The following is a 23,236-nucleotide window of genomic DNA, read 5'->3' on the forward strand; positions in this document are numbered from 1 at the left end:
GCGTTTATTTGACGTTTAATGTTAACGGCGAATGCGAAAACCTGTGGTGAAAACGTCAAACCTCAATTTACAGTTTTCTGTAAGTCCCACATTCACAGCGCCTATAGTCTTACCAGAATAAAATATTGCACAGACTATAATTCTATAATGAGATCAGCGCAGACTACGAATAAATTTAATGAAACAATTTTTTTTTTAGGAATTTTATGTTTGCATGTTGGTGGTGCGATATTTGAAACTGTCATCTGTGACTGTCATTTGTCAATAGGTCAAACAACTTTGAGGTTAGCGTTTTATATTTTTGTATATATCGAATGTACACATAAAATGTAGTTGATGCGATTAAGGGTGCTGTAACTCAATAAAATGAATCTGATTAAAGGGACTGTGACTAATGAGAATTTCCAAAAAATATGTAGAATTTGTCTAGAAGAGAAAAAATTAATTCTGAGTTTAAGCTCAGACATTGAATTCCAGGATTTTGAGATCTCCTCGGCTAGCATAGCCGATATATTAGCAAGAGTTACATCACAAGCGGTAGTGACGTTACATTTGTTGAATTTAAATGTTATTTAACAATTCTTGTAGGCCACATTTGAAAATTTCGATCCAACAATAATTTGCCATGACTGCCTAAATGAGCTAAAAGTGTCGTACTTGTTTCTGCTAAAATATGAAGAAGCCAGCAGCACATTGCAAGAGTTTCTCTGTACTTATGTTAAGAAAGAAGAAATTGTTGAAAGTGACAATTATGAAGATGGTGAAGACAATAAATCTGACAGTGATGTTGAAGTACATTATGAAACGAGAAACGCCACAAAACGTCTTCAGAATCGAACAAACAAACCAAAAAAACGCGGCCGTAAGAAAAAAGTGCTAAATAAGAATGAGAATGAATCTGATAAAAATATAACTATAAATAAAAGCTTGTTGCACTCTTGCCCCATCTGCACGAAAGACTTTACAGCTTTGGAGTTGCGTGACCATGCTCACACTCACAAAGCTTTGAAAAAGTACCTCAGTATCCCGGCTGAGAAGAAAGTGACCCCCACAACGAAATTCTCCACTAGAAGACATTTGATCAATCCTCGAGAGACTCTCTTCAAGCAAGCGCAGAAACTCCACAAATGCCCCTATTGCAATCTAGAATTTCCCGTACAAGAATTCCGCATCCACATAGACGTCCATCGAAAACAGAGCGAATACAAGTGCGACAAGTGCGAGCGCGTTTTCAAAAGACTGAACCACTTGAACACTCACCGGGTGAAACATTTGAAAGAGTTCCCATACAAGTGTGAACAATGCGGTAAAGGTTTCGTGATCAAGACAAATTACGACTGCCACATTCTCACTCACACGAACGACGAGCTGCCCCACGAGTGCCGCTTCTGCCTTAAGAGGTTCTCAAATCCGGAGCATCTCAACCGACACCAAATCATTCACACCGAGAACGTCACCTATTCCGTAAAATACCGCGTCTGCAAGTGTCACCACTGTCTGAAAACTTTCAAAGATCGAGATCAGCTCAAGCATCACATGTGCGTCCCCATCGAACAAGCTGTCAACACGAGGTTCCCCTGTAAAACGTGCAAGAAGGTGTTCAAGCACTCCAGCGGCCTCTACAACCACAACCGGAACATTCACAAACTGAAAGGTGCGAAGACTTTGTGTTCGGTCTGCGGCAACTACGTCTCGAATATTTACAACCACATGATGCGACACACCGGAGAGAAGCCGTACCAATGCAACCAGTGCGAGAAGAGGTTCATCGCGAAGCCTCAATTAAAGCAGCATCTGTTGGTGCATTCCGGGTTGAAGCCCTACGTTTGCAGCGTCTGTGCGAAGGCTTTTAATAATTTGTATAATTTGCAAGTGCACGAAAGGATACACAAAGGGGATAGGTGTCACATTTGCCCCATTTGCAACAAAGGATTTTTGGAGAAGTCCTATTTGAAGAAACACATGAACGTGCATTCGAAAGGCTGAGATTTGATTGGTGGTTGGCGCGAAGACACGCCCACCAGCAGCCAAGAAATAAAACCAAGCAGTGGTCTTGTCAATTAAGAACTTTTTTACTTTTAAATATTAATTTATATTTTCACGATATATTAAATTAATGATTGACATATGAATTGTATTTATTAGTTGGACCTAATTCGAAAAAATAAAGTATGCATAACGACTATTTTTCTGCACAAATATTTCAGCATAACGTACGACGTAACGTAAGAGCAAAAAAGATGCAATCTGCAATCAAGGATAGCTATGACACAGTCCATAATGCGCTTGTGTACTGTAAATTGCAGGGAAAAAGTGCAATAATACCTATAATTATTGTTTATTTAAATAACCCATTTCAGGATTCCACAAATTCATGACGAATTTCTTAATCACACGGAACTTTTTTTTTTCGTAGCTATTCTTGATGGCATTTTTTTTGCTCTTACGGTACAAGAGCAGAATGATAAGTGTGTACAAAGTTGAATGTTTATTTAAAAAAAAAAATTCAGTTGTCTGAAACGGGCCAATAACTAAAAGTCCCGTTAAATCAAGCGTTGCTATAGAAACGCTAGAAAGTAACCAATCACATTACATGATTGTTGTACCTACCTATTTATCGGAGAGTTAAGTAACTAACTGGCCCAGTAAAATTGTTTTTGTAATTTGCCTCCATTTTGATTCTCTAATAGACATATTAACGAACTTTGAAGACTTGATCAAATTTTCACTTTTAAAATTAAGACATTACCAACCGTCACAAAAATCCCTAAATCGAGGAAAGCGAACATTTTTGTTTAAAAACGGCTTAAAAAGGGCAAATTACAAAAATATTATAAAAAAACCCGTTTCATAAGACCTTGAAGCACTCATTCTTTAAAATAACTCGTGGCTACGCCACTTGTTTTTTAATCTTGAATTCGTGCTTCAACACTGGTCTTATGAAACTTGTCTTTTAATATACTATTTTTGTAATTTGCCTTCATTTTGTTTCTCTAATAGACATATTAACGAACGCAACGTCACCATCTGCGATGTCATTATAGCTTATAGCCATTAATGCACGGAACATTTTACGAAAATTTTTAGGTTGGCAAAGCTTAGTGCGGAATTATATCATGATGCATGTCATTTTAAATTAGGAAATGTGTCAAGAATATTTCAGGGGGCCTATAGGTACATTTATCTTGATTATCTTCCATATTCGTGTTTTGTGACAGAATTTGGATAAAACAAAAGGCGACTAGATCGATAAAATTTTTACTTTTAAAATTAAGACATTACCAACCGCCAGAAAAATACCTAAATCGAGGAAAGTAAACATTTTTGTTTAAAAACGGCTTAAAAAGAGCAAATTACAAAAAATAGTATAAAAAACCCGTTTCATAAAACCTTGAAGCACTCATTCTTTAAAATAACTCGTGACTACGCCACTCGTTTTTCAAACTTGAATTCGTGCTTCAAGACTGGTCTTATGAAACTTGTTTTTTAATATCTAATATCTATTCAGAAACCGGGCCTAAAACAGATAAACTAAAAGTGAGTTAAGTTTAACACGTCGTTAACGATCTTGGTTAATTTTTTAGTCAAACTTATTCGTTACATTTTCCGTCGAATATCCATTCATCAAATCTTTATACTTTTCTGATTACATATTTCAATTAAGTATGTACTTATTTTGAAAGAAATATAACAAACCGTTTGTTGTAGAGCATTTTATTTCTGACCCGGAAGTAAATCGTAAATCACTCCGTGTGCCTTTGGTTTATACGTACACTCACAGCCACGGAATTTCGTCAGTCACATTGGAATTTTTGACATGGATGCCAATTTGTCAATCAAAAACGTTACTGGTGGCATTTTGATTTTTATTGTGCATGACAGAATTTCTCTCACAAACATTTTGAATGTCAGTCATGACAATAAAGCTTAGGCTACACAAGTTTTTTCGATATGAGAGTAGGTAAAATAACTGACGAAATTCCGTGGCCGTAACTGTACATATGTAGAACGAACATAAAAAAATAATGATCAATGAGATTTGAAGAAAAAAAAGAGTAAATCTTGACTAAAACAAAACGAACATGAAGATATTTTGCAAAAAAGTACAAGAGATGTTTTCCTTTTCAAAGCGAAAAAGAATAAGAACAAATTCGAGTTTAAGTCAGAAAATGAAAAGGTGAAATTTTCCGGAACACGCAAGTACTCACATAATAGATAAGAAAAGACTAGAATTAAGTTGATATAGGTAGGTAAGCGATCACGAAACTGTGATCAAGTACTAAAGCAGAGTTGATAACTTAGAGAAAACAATAATATCTGATAATATAAACCGAAATCGTCCCACAATACTACAATTCAAAATTTATTCAATGTCTTTCAAAGTGGCCACTTGAATTTATAAGAACTTTGTTGTTATGTATTGACAAAATACGAAAATAATCATCCGATAAATTAATATTATGTGTACTGTATGATAAAAAAGATTTCTGCTGATAGTGTCTGTTCGGTTTTTTCGATGACCTTGAAAAAATATTATGTAATTAAAAAAAAATTGTTGAAATAATAGAAAACGTCCAAAACGAATTTTGTTATCGTTTAGGATACCGATTGTCAAGATGTTCAAGGACAACATTTTGAACATTTGTTGTAAGAATTATAGTTGCCTTCACAGACAATTAAACTATAGTAAGACTGTCAAGTGGGATTACATTTTCGGGGACGCGCTCAAGTGGCGCTGCCCGAGCGTTAGGCCAAACTAATGTATAACAAGTTGCATATCTGACTTTCTGTATACCTAGTTGCCTATTTTTTTTTTCAATTTGATTTAAATTGATACTTATTTAAAAAAAATAGAAACGACTAAATAAGTATTAAACATTTTAATACAAATTCTAACATATACTACAAATTAGTAGTTCATTAAACCAGTTTGTGTATAAATTGGGATTTTTTGGGCATGAGTGGGCTAGTTTAAGGCGAGTGAAACTGAATTGAAGGGTAGATCTAGTTCAATAATTTGATCTTGCGTTAACTTCTAAAATTTCTGGAGATAATTTTAGAATCGTGCAAAAGATTTTTTAATTTTGAAATTGTTTTTCGCTGATATCGGTCCATATAATAAATGTTTCTACCTTTTGAAGTACGACTACTAACTTTCTTGCATTTAAGTACTTGCAACACACTAGAAGATTTTGTTGGGTGTCTATTTTGGGCCTCGGGCATAACAGGAAGGATTAGATTCTCTATAGTGGGATTTTCAGTAATCCTAGAATTTTCAATTTGTTCAGCTGGTCTAACATTATTTATTGAAGTTTGCTTGTCTTCACGAAGAAAAATCGACGGCAGGGCGTATTTATGGAGTTTTGTTTTTTGAGTAAAGAAATTGTTGCTAAAATGTTTCTCGCAAATAAAGGCATCATCTGTTTTGAAGGGTGGTGCAACATTTACCTAAAGCTTCTATCCATCGTTTCCTTTGTTCTTCTAATTTTGGATATTTAAAATGTTTATTTTTTATCGCCGATCTTGTTGTTTACAAAGCATTTATGTTTAATTTTTCCCATATCCAAATAAATAAAATAAAAATTGCGATCTGAAAAACCATATTTCGTACTTTTTCAAAAAGATAACTTATCAAATAAAGAGATAACGAAAAATTATCTCAAGAGACTGGTTTGGAGTAATTTATTTTGTAGAACAATTTATAAAATTTATTGACTAAACCTTGACAGAAATTAGAAAATTCAAAATTACTGATGACATTATTAATTAATATTCAAATCAACCTTTTTTTTAAACGGAAATTCCCGATCGGATTAACGAGTAAATTCGGTAATTTAGTTTGGCCTAACGCTAGAGCAGCGCTAGTGTTGTCAGTGTCTCCCATGTTTTATACGGGTTTTGAAAGTCTTAATTCTGTTGATGGTCTGTGGTTGCCTTTGCCTTTCAAAATTAAAGTTTTCTTTATTTTCTAATCAATTAGGTTTTTTCAGAAAATTTTTTATGTAAATTGAAAATTTTTTCGACCGTCGGGTCGACAATTAAAAGATCTAAGTATTAAAAACGGTTGTAAAAATGCAACGTTTCAAGGTCATCAAAAACAGCAAACAAATACCATCAACAGAAAGCTTTTTGAAAACGCTAGTTCACCTGTTTTTGCGTTTTTCTCGAAAATCATTCTATTTTATTGGGGTATTTCCAGACTTTTTGGACATACTGTATAATTTTAACGTAATGTATAAATTATAATTGTACTTCAACATAATTTGATAAATATGATAAACGTAAATAAAAAGTAAACAAACGCATTTTTGGGAAGATATTTTTTTAATTTTTCTTTTATTTTTATAAGAAATGATTTCATTATTTTTAACCTTTCGATAATAATTATTTGTATACATATGTATGTATTTGCAAGAATGCTAAGGCATTGCTCGGATAATTTGGACGCAGACGTTTTTGCAAGAGCAATTTTCCTCCACGATAGTGATACATTTTTTTTAAATCGTTGTTGTTAACGTTACAAAAACTTTTTTTTGTGATTCTTGTTTTAGGAATAACGGTTAATAACTTTAAAAAAACAAACTGAGTTTTCTAAAAAAGTATATGCCTCTTCAATATTTTTAATTTTTGTCTTCATATTTTTATCTTCTTGTAGATAAATGGATCGTCAATATTTTTTGACTTTTTTAAATCTCTTCGTTGCGTTCACTAGGTTCCTTTCTCTTTGGGGGTAATTGTTTAGTCATATAATATGGCTGACCTTCAAAAATTGAAGGAAATGCATCAGGGGTCAGTTTAGGACTCTCACGCTTCTTAATTTATCTTCCCTTGTAATAAATCTTTCGTCAAAATGTTTTTCACAGATTCGTGAGGTTTTTGTCACAGTATAATCTGCGCGATTTTTCGAAGCCAAAGACTAACTCTATCGGGTCCTTTTGGAAAAGAAAATACACTGCATTTTTCAGAAGAACTTTTGTAGTTGCTTTTGCAACCTGGCACGCAGCATTTGTACCTAAGGCATTTCTCTGTTTTAATGTTCAATTAATCCTGATGATTACACACGCTGAAAAGAAACAAATTTACCCCAAAAAATGCTATTTGCTAATGATAAGTATTAGGTAATGATTCACGCCACTGACATTCGTACTTACTTTTTAAGTAATTTGCGTATGAAAATATTTTTTTCATTAATTGCATTGTTCTAGATCTAGATCTAGAGATGAATCAATTATAAGGCACTGTCTGCATAATGCATTGATGGACACTACGATCTCGGCCTACAATCGTGACGTATCATTGCAGAGTGGGGATGGCAGGAGGCCTGATGTTTACGCGGGCCTCGCCTCGAGTCCCTTGTTTTGAATTCCCAGCCAAGAAAATGGCGTCTGTGGGCGAAACTTTCCTATTTTTGAATTCAACCAGTTTAATAATAATAAATTCAATTAAACCCGATTCAGAGAGAATTTCTTGCAGACATGTTTTCCCTAAAATCCCATTGGTGTTTCTTTTTTATCAATTTATGCCATAGCTCTTTTATTAAGCCTCATATGGCGATGAATATCGCACCACTGCGTTCCACTTTTAAATTCAAAAAAAGTCGCAAAAAGATACTGAGATTACTAAAGTAGATCTGATAATTTGTCAATAAAAATTAAGATGAAAAACAATAGGATTTGATAATACAAACTGAAATCGTAGATACAAATTAAAAATCTACAATTAAAATTTTTATTTAATTAACTTAGAGGTGCAGACGTACAGTCGCGATCATTAAATCTTGGTCAAGGTAATTTTGAAATTTCTCGCTACTGTCACAAATTAAAAATTTTGCCTGCTTAATTAGGGCCCCAATATCGTATTTTAACAGAGTAAACATTATTTCACTGAGAGAGACGGATGTGTCAGAAGCTAGGGTGGCAACCCAGATGGGACTTTCAAAAAGTTGACAAGATCTTGACAAAACAAGACAAATAGAATTTATTAGAGGTTATGCCTGTTTCACGTTAGAGCACTTTCCATTGTGTCAATGAGTGACCTTGACCAAAATTTATTGCTCGCGACTGTACCTACTTGAATCTATAAGTACTTTGTTTTTGTTGACAAAATACGGGATTATTCGATACATTAAAAATACGAAATCATCCGATACAGAGTCGCACGATTTTCGTTAAGAAAAATGTGGAGCCAAACTTGCTTTTTCCTACTTTCGGCAGTACTGGCGTATGCTGCTGATGACGTCCTCTACAAGAGCTGTTCGCAGGTAAAGCTCTGCAAGTATGTAATTGATTTTGATACATCGTTGACATGATTTAAAAACGACTCTTTCCAGGCAAAACAGAGAATTAGAAAAACGAAACAGATTCAATGTGAATCCGGAAGCTGTGGCTGTGTTTGCAAAAGGGCTGGCGTCGTTCCGGGTGCAGAATGTGGAAGAAAGAGAAGATTTCTTTCTGAACGTTACCGCCCTCGAAGGCAACATATTCAGATTACAAGTAGAAGAGCGTGAATCTGTGAGATACCACATTCAGCATGTCTTGGACGGAGACCCGACACCGATTAAGTAAGTGCAACATCTTTTGGAGACAATATTTCAATGAAGTTTTAGATTTGACAAAGTCCAATTTACCCTCCAGGATGCAAATATTATTGTCGGCAACAACCGAGTCATAGTGAATTATTCTCCCCTTTCGGTAGAATTTTACGAGAATGAAGTGTTGCAGTTTGTTGTGGAAGGCGACAGATTGACACTTGAAAATGTAAGTTTCCACTCAAGATTGCTTCTTTTCAAATTTAAACATTTAGGAAGATCTGCGCCATCCTTTTACTTTCGGAGTTACTTTCCCTCAAGCTTCCCATCTGTATGGTCTTCACGAACATTCAGACCATTTAGCTTTACGTACCACAGAGCCCAATGGTGCTGATCCCTATCGTGTCCGCACCATCGATTATATTAACTACGAACTGTACAGTACCATGGCAATGTACGGTGCCATCCCAGCTCTATACGGTCATGGGTTTGTTTTCTTTTGTGTGAAAATTCTCGACTGATCAATCTCACACAGATCCAACTCCACTTCTGGTTTGTTTCTACACAATGCAGCCGAGATATGGGTGGAAATCACCAACGAAGCAGTTGGAGGACCTGGAGCTTACTTCATGGTCGACAGTGGTGCCTTTGATCTCTTTGTCTTGCTCGGACCTTCAATAACCGATGTAGTCAGACAATACACTTCTCTCACTGGAGTTGCTCATCTTCCTCCGGTTTGTCTGTTCTTGCCTCTAGTCTGGTCCAAAACCAATCTGGTTGTTCCAGATCTGGAGTCTGGGCTACCATCAGTGTCGCTGGGGCTACGCCAACCAACAAGACGTCCAGACCGTCATCGCCGCAATGGACATTAACGATTTTCCAATCGATGTCATCTGGTTGGACATTCAACACACCCAAGACATGAAATTTTTCACTTGGAATACACAAAACTTCAGCGATCCATTCGCCATGTTACAGAACTTGTCTTCGACTAACAGATATTTGGTGGTGCTGAGCGATTGCCACTTCAAAATGGAAGAAGGCTACTTCGTCTACGACGAATCTTTGGCCAATGACTATTTTATCAAGAACCTGGACGGCACTGTTTACGTTGATGAGGGTTGGCCTGGACCGAGCTCCTGGATGGACTATCTAAATCCAGACGCCCGCGACTACTACTCCAGTTTGTATTTGTACGAGAACTGGAACGGGACCACGCCTACTTTGGGCGGGGTTTGGAACGACATGAACGAAGCTTCGGTCTTCAACAACGACACTGAGAAGACATTCCCTTATGACCTTGTACACTACGGGGGCGTGTCCAATCGGGATATACATAACATGTACAACTTGCTTCAAGTCATGGCAACACACAAAGGGTTAGAGGATCGTGATAATGGTACTCGAAGGCCTTTCATCTTGACCCGCGCCCATTTTGCTGGTACTCAACGATATGCTGCCTTCTGGACCGGAGACAACACAGCCGAATTCGGGTACATCCCCATCAGCTACTCCATGTGTCTCAACGCTAATCTACTAGGATTTGTTTTTTGCGGAGCCGACGTCGGAGGCTTTTTCGACGAGCCAACCGAAGAGCTCTTGCAAAGATTTGTCCAGTCCGGGGCTTGGTTGCCGTTTTTCAGAGAGCATTCCAATATAGGGTCGGAAAGACGTGAACCTTATCTGTTTCCCGAAGAGGTCCAGAAAACGTTAAGGGAAGCCATGAAGACAAGATACGCACATTTACCAGTTTGGTACACTTTGTTCTATGAGCACATGCGAAATGGAGATCCTGTTATAAGACCACTATTCTATCATTATCCTTCTGATCCGGATGTGTTTGAAATCGATGATCAACTTCTACTCGGTGAGTTCTTTGGGAGTTGATGGTCGAGATTGTTGTTGTTGTTTGTAGGAAGCGACATTCTAGTGAAAGCTGTAGGGGAGTCAGGGGTAGAATCTGTTCAAGTGTACTTTCCAGGAGGTGAAGAATTGTTGTGGTTCTCTGCTCAACTTGATGGTACTTTTTACCCTGGTGCAGGTTTAACAGACGTTCCTGTCACCATTGATAGAGTAATCAATTGCATCGCTATATGCAAAAAGACAACTCTTTTTATTCTAGATTCCCGTTTTTTACCGACGAGGCAGTATTATTGTCACCAAGCAGACATCTAGACCCTCCACTACAGATATGAAAGACGATTATTACACTTTATTTGCATTTCTAAAGAATGTAATGCATACCATGTCCCATGTTTCTTTATTTTTACTATTTTTATTGTTAAGGACTCGACTGCTACTGGAACTGTCTACATTGATGATAATCTTAGCTTCGAATACAGAGATTCTATGCGATACAATTACGTGAGTTTGGTTAGTTATGGTAATATAATTGTATATAGTTCTATTGACGATTCTGACAGTCAAGATTTTGACTTAAAAATTGAGGAAGTTATCACTGTCACTCCTGAGACATCTCACGACGGTAACATTTAAAAAATATTTATATATGTAAATGCAAGTGTATTTCTTTTTGTAGGCTCTCTCACTGGAAGATGCCTTAAAACCTCCTACAAATACACTGCAGATGGTATTCCTTTGAACCAAATAAAACTGAAAGGCAAAGAAACTGCTAGCATAAAATTATATTGATAAAGTAATACCAAAAATAAATGAATAAAATATTTTGAACAAGAGAATCGATGTTTTTTTCCTTAAACTAGTTTTACTTTGGCTGGTTTATCAAATTTGAATTTCAAGTTTTTCAATAACTTTTGACTGGCATCTCTTTTATGTAATTTTTGTTCGTATTGTCCAGGTTTACCTAAAAACCGCACTTTAATGTATTGTTCACGTTATTATAACATTCATTTACCATTTTCTGGTTCTTTAATAAGTTTGTTGACAACAACTTGGTCAATGATAAAATCAAAATTGTCTGAATTTGAATCTTCGTCAATTTTCCTAAAATAAAAATAATAAATTAATCTACACATTCACAACACTATTCTCACGTTAGCGTAACATCGGAGCCGTCCATGTCGATCTTCAAGTAGTTGTATTCTTTATTGTCAACATAATTGAAGCTTGTATTGTCATCCAAATAAACGGTCCCGCTAGCTTTATTGTCCTAAACCAGAAGAATTAATTTTGTTTGATGAGCAATTTACCCACTCACAGCATCTAGGTTGGCGTAAAGGGTGTATCCATCGTTGGCCATCTCGTCAGAACTCAATCTCACTGTCTCTTTTCTGACGATAACGCTACCTCTCCTGTAGTACACCGGAATCTAAAATTTACTTTGTAATATTGAAAATTTGCTGCAAGTTTTGAAACTGACGGCATCAATAGTCACAGAAATGTTAACAAATCCGTTTCCGTCGTAAACTTCCGCATTGTCCACTGAAATCCAATGCTCGTCAGCCCCACCTGGAAAATAGACCTGAACCGATTCTACCCCAGGTTCAGCGACAGCTCTGACGAGTATGTCTCGCCCTACAAGAAGATGGTCGCTGATTCTGTACACATCTGTGTCTTGAGGGTAGTGGTAGAACAGCGGTCGAATAATTGGATCTTTATTACGAGTGTGTTCGTAAAACAGAGTGTACCAAACTGGAAGATGCTTGTAACGGAGTTGAAGAGCGTTTCTTATCACTTGTTGAACCTCCTCGTCGAAGAGATAAGGTTCGCGTCTCATCGACCCCGTAGTTGAGTGGGCTCTGTAGAAAGGTAACCAAACTCCAGCTTGGTACCACCTTTGCAACAACTCCACATCTGGGTCGTTCTCGAAACCACCAATGTCGGCGCCGCAAAATACAATTCCGAGGAGGTTGGCGTCGAGGCACTCGGAGTAGCTCACACTGAGGTAGCCCCAGTCGGCGGTGTTGTCTCCGGTCCAAATTGCAGAATACCTCTGAGTACCAGCGAAATGAGATCTGGTGAGGACGAAGGGACGCGTGGTACCGTTGTCACGTGCCATCAGACCTTGATGTGTTGACATTGTCTGTAAAAGAACAAGTTGAAAAGTGTTAGTCGAACGTGGAGCACAAATTTACGTGTAGTAAGCCGTAGATGTTGTGGATGTCGCGATGTACCACTCCGCCATAATGAAGAGCATCACCAGGAAGTGTTTTTTCGATGCTGTTGTCGAAAACTGAAGGTTCGTTCATGTCGTTCCAAATACCAGCAAGAACAGGAGTCGTTGATGGGAAATTATCATAAGAATAAAAGCTACTGTAGTAGTCGCGAGCATCAGGATTCAAAAAATCCATGTAACTGCTAAGACCAGGCCAACAGTCTCCTGTAATTGTTGAAAGTAGCACTCGAACAACAGTTACAATACGGTACCTTCAAAATTAGAGCCATCGGCATTCTTCACGAAGAGATCTTTCTCCAAAGCTCCATCATAAACGCTGTAGCCGGTTTCCACTTTGATATGAGGGTCAATGATGGTCACTAGTCGTTTATTTGTGGCCGAAATATTCTGTTGCATCTCTACCGGATCGCTAAACATGTTCGAATCCCAAGTGAAGTACTTCTTTCCATCTGTGTACTCGATATCAAGCCAGATCACATCTAGGGGAAAATTATAAGTGGTGAAGTTGGCAACAACGTCTTTGACGTCGTCTTGGCTCTCATAATTCCAGCGTGATTGGTGGTACCCTAACGTCCACAACTAACAGAAAATTAATACAAGTGTGCCATGTAGGGAATCAAATACCTGTGGAAGATGAGCAGTACCAGTGAGACCCACGTATTGTCTCACCACTTCGGTTGGAGTGGGACCAAGCAAAACAAACAAATCTAGTAAACCACTCTCGACCATGATGTAAGCTTGACTGTTTTCATCGTTGGTTATTTCAACCCATTGTTCGGCTGCGTTGTGTAGAAATATACCAGCGGTGCCATTGGGGCTAGAAAAATATAGACTATCAGTACCTGATGATGCGGAAGAAACGGATTAGTACCCATGTCCGTACAACACTGGAACGGCTCCATACAGAGACATGGGTGAGTTCAGTTCGTACCCGGATACATCCAAGTTTCGGAGTCGGTACGGATCAGTACCATTGACTTGGGTGGTCTGTAAAGCTAAACTGTCAGCGTGTTCATGGATACCGTACAACTGCAAAGCTTGAGGGAACGAGACGGCAAAAGCAAACGCTTGATCCAGACTATCTTCAAGAGTAAAGTAGGTACCATCAAAGACAGTTTGTAACACATCTGTGGTATAAAACTCAATTTTGAATGGTGAATAATAGACCCTAATCTCATTATCTTCCTGCGGTATCGATACATAATCGGTCCTAATAGTAAACTTGGACATTCTGAAATTAGAAATTATACCAAATTTGACAACGAAGATTACGTCTCTGTGTACCCTAAGGTAGGAGGTTGCCCGTCCAAAACATAATCTAGTTGGTGTCTGGTCGAATTAATTTCTTTTATTTGGATCCTAAATCTACTGTCTGTTAAGGAAAAAATACTTAGGTTGAAATTTGCGGAACCATCATTTGCTTCCAAGGAAAGATCTACACGACCATTTTCACCGATCTTAAACTGACCACTGTCAACTGAATATTTGTCTTGCGGTGATCTGCTTCTGAGAGTCCTATTTAACAAATATTTTTGCTAAAACGAAGAGATAAAATGGGAACAACTTACGTGCAAAAGTTAACTCTGGAGCAGTCTTTGAACGTGTCATGATCCGCTGAGTAACAAAGACCCAGGAAGAAAGCAAAAGACCACAAACTGAGAAAGCAAATTTAAGAAACGAGTGTTTTAGAAGGATATTTTTTACCTTAATACTAACATGGTCGTCACGTACATAGTTATGTTAGTTTTGAATTGTTTGTAACACAATTTATATCTGAGATAAGGTTCTACAGCAAAACACTTTAGCGTAAATGACGAAACTGTCAAGGATCAAATAGGTTTGTTGAAACAGGATATAATATTTATTTTATTAAGTGATACGAGGATTGATTATACCGGCCATGTGCATTTATTTTGATACGTGTATTATGCAATAATTCTTATATTCATACATAACAGAAAGCTGATTGAAAGTTCATAGATACTGTGCATCTGCAATATTTTATACATCATACAGGATGTTATTGAAAGTTGTACAGATATTTTACCCACGAGCTACTGGCTTCATGTAGAACTCGGAAAAAATATTTAAAAAATTCTACGTGAAAAAATAAAATGACATTTATTTTTTGAGCTACAATTTTTTAAAATTGCTTTTAGTTTTCTACGTTGTCCCACAACCTCGTAGGTAAAATTCTGGCACATTTTAAAAATACACCCTGTATATCATTTTTTATAAAATGTACGCCTATGCGAAGTAACCTATAGGAAATATGCTTTAAAACAAGGACACTGCATTGGTGTACGTTTTATAAAATATGATATACAGGGTGTATTTTTAAAATGTGCCGTAATTTTACCTACGAAGTTGTTTGACAACATAGAAGACTAAAAGCAATTAAAAAAATTGTAACTCAAAAAATAAATGTATTTTATTTTTTGACAGAATTTTTTAGATAGTTTTTCCGAGTTCTACATGAAGCCAGTGATTAAAATATCTGTACAACTTTCACCCTGTATAAATAAAAACAGACTTTATTAAAAAAGAATTAAATAAATATTTCGTCAAAACCTTTCAACATCTCAACAATTTGAGTTTAGATATGTACTAAAATAATCATGACAATTTTTAATATGTCAATCATATCTGATAGTGCAAACAGGCATCACGCCACGATTCAATTTATGCCATCTTAAAATCTTATTTAACACACTCGAAAGCACATGAATTGTAAGTGCTTTGTTTTTATTGGCAAAATACTGGATCAGCTGTCCGATAGATCCGATTATTAAAGCGGGACCAGATCAAAAGATGATCATAAATGTAGTTTCAAGTTTTTCTAGTTTGAGGCTTGCTTCATTTCATTAGGTTTCTCCGCAGTGTCATTTTCAAAACTTTAAGAACTTCATCCCAGGAATCCCTTAGACTTTTACAAGCATGCCCTCTTGCTGGCCAACGTGTGAGGTTCACCCTGTTGAGGGTCTTTCCACTTCCTATTTCATCAACCAATTTTTTCGAACGTTCTGTTGACCTTACAAAGAAAGTGTAGACTTCTTCTAGCAACATGAAGAAGTGGCTTCTGTAGAAGACTCAGCGGCCGAGGTTCCCACCAAATTTAATGAATGAGCTGCACAAGTGTCGAACATAGTAAGTGGTGTCTGTTCCTGAATTTTAGCTTTATAAACCGTTGTAAATTCCAGACATGTTTGAGGCATTATCATATCACTGACCACGGCAGTCTTCTAGATTTATATTTAACTTTTCTATCTCTAAAGTAATGGCATCAAACATTTCTTGAGCTTTGTGTCCTATAACTCCTATAGTTCTCCCAGAGCTGCAGCGATTTTATGGCAGGGCAACAGTAATTATTACGCCTGTTGAGATGCCGATAAGCGACATAAACAGACCCCTGTCAATCATCATTTTCGTTCTATACCTGTCAGTTTACAGGGTAGTACTTGGACGAATTTACGATTAGGGGTTGTACTTGCGGTTTAAACCTATTGTGGGTGTTGTTAACGTTTATACAATGGTACCCTGCCATAAAATCGCTGCAGCTCTGGGAGAACTATACAGAAAGTAAGAATTTAAGAAATCTCTCACATGGCTCCCCAGTATCTCAAACAAATCAAATCACAAGTGTAAGTTGATCCACGTGTGCTGTATCTCGTATAGAGTCTACAATTAAAGAAAAGTACTTTGATTTTTTTATCTCATTACCAATGCATTTCAGTACTTTCTCAGCCATTAAATTAATAAATTCGTTGCAAATAGTTTTTGGCAGGTAGCTAGTAGTGCGAAATCCTTGGTTTGCATATCTTTCAATATGCTTGGCTAAAAAGGGATCAAACCCTGCTATTAATTCAAGTAGCATTACGTAATTTCCACTGTGCTGGTCACCAAATTGAAGCCAATCCTTTTATTACAGCAACAACCCCCTTTTAAATGCTCTTCCAGTAAGCACTTTCCTCGTTTATTTGGGCAGTTAGTGAAGATTGAATACAACCGTGAAACAAACCTCTACCTTCTAAAATGAGAATACAGGACTTATGATTTGAAAAGTTTTCGTGTTGAGCTACTCGAACTTCTGCATTCTTCCAATCATTGAAACCTGATTGTTCAAATTGTGTCTTGTTCTGAATTGATCCAAAGGCCAAGCAGGGTCCGCAGAATACGGAGCCTTTGTTTTCCGAATAGACAAGCCACTTCCGTTCTCGTACTTCGTTATTCTTCATTTTTCTGATAAATAGATTTTTTTGTAAATAACGGCGATGATCCGAATATATTCTCCCACTTTTTGTGAAATCACAGGACTCGTTTTGTTCAAAACCATTTCTTGCAATAATATATGGTATTTCATTGTCAAAAAGACGGGCAGATTTTAGTAAACACGACTGATCTGACCGACTGAGGTGATGAAGACTCATCAGGTCAATCGGAGAACCTGTACCTTGTCCATATTGATCTTCCTTAGTAATAGTCCCCGAGCATTCTTGTGCAACACTTAGTCCCTCTTTATTGTTTTCAATTTTAAAAAAACTTTCTATCTTCCTGGTCTTCTGTTGAGCAAGTTGTTGTTCTTTTTTTTTTAATTTGGCTTTCTTTCTGTACTCAGCACCGCTAAATCTTTTTCTTCCGTCACTCATTTTTTATCAGTTTATGAACTTAAAAGCAAAAAAATTAAAAATAAAATTTCTGTTCTATTCTCGTAAACTGTAAATAAGTACTGATGTGTTTATGATGATTTCAGATGTGAGGCACGAGGCCGCACGGCCGAGTGTCTAAATTTTCAAAAGTTTTATTTCCCGATAATCCACAAATGCAATACAACTTTTTATCCACAACCAGTACAAAGACTCACGTTTTTCCTTTAATTGATTAGAAAATTTTTATTTGACATTTTCAAATAAAGTTTGTCAGGAAGCCATGGAACGGTTGCTATTAATTTACGATTGTTTTGTCAACCCCATTTGCAATCATTCATTTTTGAAAAACAGAAAATATTGGCAAGAATCAGAATATTCAGCGGAAATACTTGCAGAAACTGAAAAAGCGACTTAGGAGAGAAACAACGCCAATGTTTTGTCTGTTAAAGTGAATATTAGAAATGTAAATCTTAAGAAATAGATCTAAATAAAGTTATTCTGACTTTAAGCGCTATAGTGTCTTATGACATAAGACATTAGTGTTTTATTACTCCCATAAGACGTCTTAACACAGTAGAATTATGATCTCGTAATGTATCGGTTGTGTATAAAATCAATAATTAAAATAGTTGGACTCATCACCTCTATCCCGAGGAAGTGCAGAAAACGATTAGGAAAGCAATAAAGAAGAGGTACGCGCATTTGCCTGTTTGCTACACTTTATTCTACCAGCACACTCGAACTGGAGACCCCATGATAAGACCGATTTTCTATCATTACCCCGAAGATCAGGATGCGTTTCAAGTCGACGACCAACTTCTAGTCGGTGAGTTTCGTGGGAACTGGTGGTCAAGATTTTTTTGATTGGCTTGTAGGAAGTGATATCCTAGTGAAAGCTGTTGGAGAGTCGGAGGTGGAATCGGTTCAAGTATATTTTCCTGGAGGAGATGATTTGTTATGATTTTCTGCCCAACTTGATGGTACTTTCTCTCCGGGCACAGGTCTTACTGAAATTCCTGTCACGATTGATAGAGTAAATTAATTCAACACTGCTCTAGTAGCGTAATTTATTTTTTTGTAATTTCAGATTCCTGTTTATTACAGACGAGGTAGTATATTATTGCCACCAAGCAAAGATCGAGGCCTTCTACCACCGATATGAAAGATGATGATTATTCGTTGTTGGTATTTCTAAATGACGTAATAATTGCAATATTCGATTGTTCCCTCTTTTCATTATTTATTTTTCAGGACTTGACTGCTTCTGGAACTGTTTACATTGATCATAATCTTAGTTTTGAATATAGAGATTCTATGCGATATAATTATCTCAGTGTATCCACAGATGGTACTACACTTCTATCTGTTTCCATTGATGAGTCCAACAATGAAGGTTTCGATTTAATTATTGCTGAAATTATCACTGTCAGTCCTGAAAAATCTCACGATGGTACCACTTTCCAAATATTTATTTGCAAATGTAATCCTAATTTTTATTTCTAGGATCGTTAACGGGAAGATCTATTAAGACTTCCTACACACACAGTGCAGATGGTGTTCCTTTGAACCAAATTAAATTAAACGGCAAAGAATCCTCTTCAATAAAACTATTTTGATAATGTTGTACAGAAGATGAATAAAATATTTTGAACAAGCATACAGATTTTTTTCTTAAGTTAGTTTTATTTTTGCTGGTTCATCAAATGTGAACTTCAAGTTCTTTAGTAGCTCTTGACTGGTATCCTTTGTATACAATTTCTGTTCGTATCGTCCAAAACTTCCTAAAAAATTGCATTTTACGATGCTGTTTCCACCAATATCACATTCATATACCATTTTCTGGTTCTTTAATAACCTTGTTAACCACAACATGGTCAATAACAAAATCAAAACCGTTTGAATTTGCATCTTCATCAACTTTCCTAAAATAAAAATAATAAACTAATTTACACACTTTCAACACTATTCTTACGTTAGGGTAACATCGGAACCTTCCATGTCGATCTTCAAGTAATTGTATTCTTTATTGTCAACATAATTGAAGCTAGTGTTGTCATCCAAATAAACGGTCCCGGTAGCTTTATTGTACTAAAACAGAAGAATTAATTTTGTTTGATGAGCAATTTACCCACTCACAGCATCTAGGTTGACATAAAGGGTGTATCCATCGTTGGCCATCTCGTCAGAACTCAATCTCACCGTCTCTTTTCTGACGATAACGCTACCTCTTCTGTAGTATACCGGAATCTAAAATTTACCTTGTAATATTGAAAATTTGCTGCAAGTTTTGAAACTGACGGCATCAATAGTCACAGAAATGTTAACAAATCCGTTTCCGTCGTAAACTTCCGCATTGTCTATTGAAATCCAATGTTCCTCAGCCCCACCCGGAAAATATACTTGAACCGATTCTACCCCAGCTTCAGCGACAGCTCTGACGAGTATGTCTCGTCCTACAAGAAGATGGTCGCTGATTCTGTACACATCTGTGTCTTGAGGGTAGTGGTAGAACAACGGTCGAATAATTGGATCTTTATTACGAGTATGTTCGTAAAAGAGAGTGTACCATACTGGAAGATGCTTGTAACGGAGTTGTAGAGCGTTTCTTATCACTTGTTGAACCTCCTCGTCGAAGAGATAAGGTTCCCGTCTCATCGACCCCGAAGTGGAGTGGGCTCTATAGAAAGGTAACCAAACTCCAGCTTGGTACCACCTTTGCAACAATTCCACATCTGGATCGTTGGCGAAACCGCCAATGTCAGCGCCACAAAACACAATTCCGAGGAGGTTGGCGTCGAGGCACTGGGAGTAGCTCACACTGAGATAGCCCCAATCGGCAGTGTTGTCTCCGGTCCAAATTGCAGAATATCTCTGAGTACCGGCGAAATGAGATCTGGTGAGGACGAAGGGACGTTTGGTACCGTTGTCACGTGCCATCAGACCTTGATGTGTTGACATTGTCTGTAAAAGAAAAACTTGAAAAGTGTTAGTCGAACGTGGAGCACAAATTTACGTGTAGTAAGCCGTAGATGTTATGGATGTCGCGATGTACCACTCCCCCATAATGTAGAGCATCACCAGGAAGTGTTTTTTCGATGCTGTTGTCGAAAACTGAAGGTTCGTTCATGTCGTTCCAAATACCAGCAAGAACAGGAGTCGTCGATGGGAAATTATCATAAGAATAGAAGCTACTGTAGTAGTCGCGAGCTTCAGGATTCAAAAAGTCCATGTAACTGCTAAGACCAGGCCAACAGTCTCCTGTAATAGTTGAAAGTAGCACCCGAACAACAGTTACAATATGGTACCTTCAAAATTAGAGCCATCGGCATTCTTCACGAAGAGATCTTTCTCCAAAGCTCCATCATAAACGCTGTAGCCAGTTTCCACTTTAATATGAGGGTCAATGATGGTCACTAGTCGTTTATTTGTGGCCGAAATATTCTGTTGCATCTCTACCGGATCGCTAAACATGTTCGAATCCCAAGTGAAGTACTTCTTTCCATCTGTGTACTCGATATCAAGCCAGATCACATCTAAGGGAAAATTGTAGGTGGTGAAATTGGCAACTACGTCTTTGACATCATCTTGACTATCATAATTCCAACGTGATTGGTGGTACCCTAATGCCCACAACTAACACAAAATTAATAGAAGTGTCATCTAGTGTCTAGTGTATTATTCACCTGTGGGAGATGAGCGGTACCTGTGAGACTCACGTATTGTCTCACCACTTCGGTTGGAGTGGGACCAAGTAAAATAAATAAATCTAGTAATCCACTCTCGACCATGATGTAAGCTTGAGGGTTTTCATCGTTGGTTATTTCAACCCATTGTTCGGCTGCGTTGTGTAGAAATATACCAGCGGTGCCATTGGGGCTAGAAAAATATAGACTATCAGTACCTGATGATGCGGAAGAAACGGATTAGTACCCATGTCCGTACAACACTGGAACGGCTCCATACAGAGCCATGGGTGAGTTCAGTTCGTACCCGGACACATCCAAGTTTCGCAGTCGGTACGGATCAGTACCACCGACTTGGGTGGTCTGTAAAGTTAAACTATCAGCATGCTCATGGATACCGTAAAGCTGCAAAGCTTGAGGAAATGAGACAGCAAAAGCAAACGCCTGATCCAGACTATCTTCAAGATTAAAACCATCCAAGATTACTTGTAAGACATCATTGGAAAAAATCACTATTGTGAATGGTGAAAATTCGATTATAAATAAATTATTTCCCAAGGATATCGATATGAAATTAGTATTAACATCAAATCGGTGCATTCTAAAATCAATATTTTTCCTAAATGTGTTAATATGAATACAACTTCGTTTACCCCACAACAGGAGGTGCACCAGCTAATACATGATCTAGTTCTTGTCTGCTAGAATTTATTTCTTTTACTTGAATCCTAAATCTGTTGTCTGTTAGGGCAAAAATGCTAAAATTTAGAAATGCCGAGCTATCGTTTACTCTCAAGGGCATATCTACTCGACCATTGGGTGCATCTGTTGTAAAACCAGTTTCATCTACTGTATATTTATCTTGCGCTGATCTGTTTCTGAGAGTCCTATTTAATAAATGTTTTGGTAAAACGAAGACATGAAAAAGATCAACTTACTTGCAAAAGTTTACTCTGGAGCAATCTTTGAACGTGTCATGATCGGCAGAGGAACAAAGACTAGGAAGCAAAGCAAATATCCACGAACTAAAAAAATGAGTTTTACAAATAACTATTTTAGGAGAATATTTATACCTTGACATTAACATGGTCGCCATATATCTACGTGAATTTAAATTTATATATTTATAACACTTTTTATATCTGACAATGAGATAAGATTTTACTGCAAAACACTTTAGTAAATGATACTGTTAAAAATTTATTAGGTTTGGTGAAACTGGACATAATTTTTAATCAAAAATATTTTATCAAATTATGATTGCACAGGCCATGTTCTTTTAATGATAGCAACGTGTTGCAACAATTCTTATATACATAGATACATAAATAAAAGAAAAGTTTGTAAATATCATGTTGTATCTCCACATTAAAATGCAAATAAAGGTAGACTTAAGTGAGAATGAATTAAGTCTGTATTCTGGTAAAAACTTTCAATAAAGGCGAGTCAATACCATGACTGCATTAAAAAAAAAACTTAGTGGTATGGTTTGATAACGAAAAGTACATACTATAATAACGATTAATGAGGCATCCAAGAATACATATTTTATTATTTTCATATCTCAACAATTTGGTTTAAGCTACAACAAGACAATTATTGAAGCATAGTTATGTTCTGAAATAAACATGACATTTTTTAAATATATCAATGATGATAGAGACATCATTTCTTTATGGCATCCTAAAATCTCATTTAATATTTAATACACGAGGACTTGAGGGCACTTGAATTATAAGTGCTTTTATTTGTAAAATATCGACGTCACGATCAAAAACAATTGCTGCCTTAAGACTTTGTGTTCTAGATGGCCATATCAAAGAACGTCAAGTTAAGCAACGCCACATTAAGCAACGCAACGTTATCACGTCAGGTTGTTAAGTTATAACGTCACGTCATCACGTCACGTCAAGTCACGTCAAGTTACGTCAAGTCACGTCGTTACGTCGTCACGTCACGTCACGTCACGTCGGCACGTTACGTCGTCACGTCTCGTCGTCAGGTCAGATATTTTCGTTTTCAAAGCGAAAAAGGATAAAAACAAGTTCCAGTTTAAGTCAGAAAAGGTGAAATTTTCCGGAACATGCAAGTACTCACATAACAGATAAGAAAAGACTAGAATCAAGTTGATATAGGTAAGCGATCACCAAACTGTCATTACCAAAGCAAAGTTGATAACTTAAGGAAAACAATTGTATCTGATAATACTCGTATAAACCGAAATCGTGCTACAATATTACAATTAAAAATGTATTCAGTGCCCACTTGAATTTATTGTTGTTAT

The 23,236-nt window shown here is 36.9% G+C and overlaps 4 protein-coding genes and 1 long non-coding RNA gene across 8 annotated transcripts in view; 3 read left to right on the forward strand and 2 right to left on the reverse strand.

Moving 5' to 3' along the window:
- Positions 1-14,461, reverse strand: part of LOC138137261 (neutral alpha-glucosidase C-like) — a 72,994-nt gene extending 58,533 nt beyond the window's left edge. For 2 of the 4 annotated variants that reach the window (XM_069056572.1, XM_069056571.1), the window contains exons 1-12: positions 14,328-14,461; positions 14,192-14,278; positions 13,908-14,138; positions 13,495-13,854; positions 13,248-13,440; positions 12,875-13,202; positions 12,583-12,827; positions 11,868-12,530; positions 11,706-11,816; positions 11,542-11,657; positions 11,403-11,491; positions 11,241-11,351 (exon numbers count right to left, since the gene is read on the reverse strand). In XM_069056572.1, the coding sequence (XP_068912673.1) occupies positions 11,242-11,351; positions 11,403-11,491; positions 11,542-11,657; positions 11,706-11,816; positions 11,868-12,530; positions 12,583-12,827; positions 12,875-13,202; positions 13,248-13,440; positions 13,495-13,854; positions 13,908-14,138; positions 14,192-14,278; positions 14,328-14,356 (2,562 nt within the window). In that variant the 5' untranslated portion in view covers positions 14,357-14,461 and the 3' untranslated portion in view covers position 11,241. Of the gene's footprint in view, positions 1-11,154; positions 11,352-11,402; positions 11,492-11,541; positions 11,658-11,705; positions 11,817-11,867; positions 12,531-12,582; positions 12,828-12,874; positions 13,203-13,247; positions 13,441-13,494; positions 13,855-13,907; positions 14,139-14,191; positions 14,279-14,327 lie in introns of those variants that run through there. The other 2 variants (XM_069056570.1, XM_069056573.1) reach the window with 2 other exon arrangements.
- LOC138136644 (zinc finger protein 25-like) lies at positions 221-2,185 on the forward strand. Its single transcript, XM_069055893.1, has 2 exons — positions 221-537; positions 589-2,185. The coding sequence occupies exons 1-2, from the start codon at positions 367-369 to the stop codon at positions 1,984-1,986; spliced, it is 1,569 nt and encodes a 522-aa protein (XP_068911994.1). The 5' UTR covers positions 221-366; the 3' UTR covers positions 1,987-2,185.
- On the forward strand, positions 8,115-11,226 carry LOC138137262 (neutral alpha-glucosidase AB-like). The gene is made up of 10 exons (XM_069056574.1): positions 8,115-8,274; positions 8,330-8,560; positions 8,606-8,756; positions 8,803-9,014; positions 9,063-9,261; positions 9,314-10,394; positions 10,443-10,600; positions 10,650-10,760; positions 10,814-11,012; positions 11,067-11,226. The coding sequence occupies exons 1-10, from the start codon at positions 8,177-8,179 to the stop codon at positions 11,177-11,179; spliced, it is 2,553 nt and encodes an 850-aa protein (XP_068912675.1). The 5' UTR covers positions 8,115-8,176; the 3' UTR covers positions 11,180-11,226.
- Positions 14,462-17,921: 3,460 nt separating the features above from the next.
- LOC138137275 (uncharacterized) lies at positions 17,922-18,926 on the forward strand. Its single transcript, XR_011161672.1, has 5 exons — positions 17,922-18,095; positions 18,145-18,302; positions 18,357-18,469; positions 18,521-18,719; positions 18,773-18,926. It is a non-coding gene; the product is annotated as an uncharacterized lncRNA (long non-coding RNA).
- LOC138137264 (neutral alpha-glucosidase C-like) lies at positions 18,862-22,575 on the reverse strand. Its single transcript, XM_069056575.1, has 12 exons — positions 22,026-22,575; positions 21,891-21,977; positions 21,606-21,839; positions 21,200-21,553; positions 20,953-21,145; positions 20,575-20,902; positions 20,283-20,527; positions 19,568-20,230; positions 19,406-19,516; positions 19,242-19,357; positions 19,103-19,191; positions 18,862-19,050 (listed from the first exon to the last, which is right to left on the reverse strand). Exons 1-12 carry the CDS (start codon positions 22,046-22,048, stop codon positions 18,941-18,943), a joined length of 2,553 nt encoding a protein of 850 aa, XP_068912676.1. The 5' UTR covers positions 22,049-22,575; the 3' UTR covers positions 18,862-18,940.
- Between the last annotated feature and the right edge of the window lie 661 nt (positions 22,576-23,236).

This window comes from Tenebrio molitor, chromosome 8, assembly GCF_963966145.1.
Source record: "Tenebrio molitor chromosome 8, icTenMoli1.1, whole genome shotgun sequence".
NCBI lineage: Eukaryota > Metazoa > Arthropoda > Insecta > Coleoptera > Tenebrionidae > Tenebrio > Tenebrio molitor.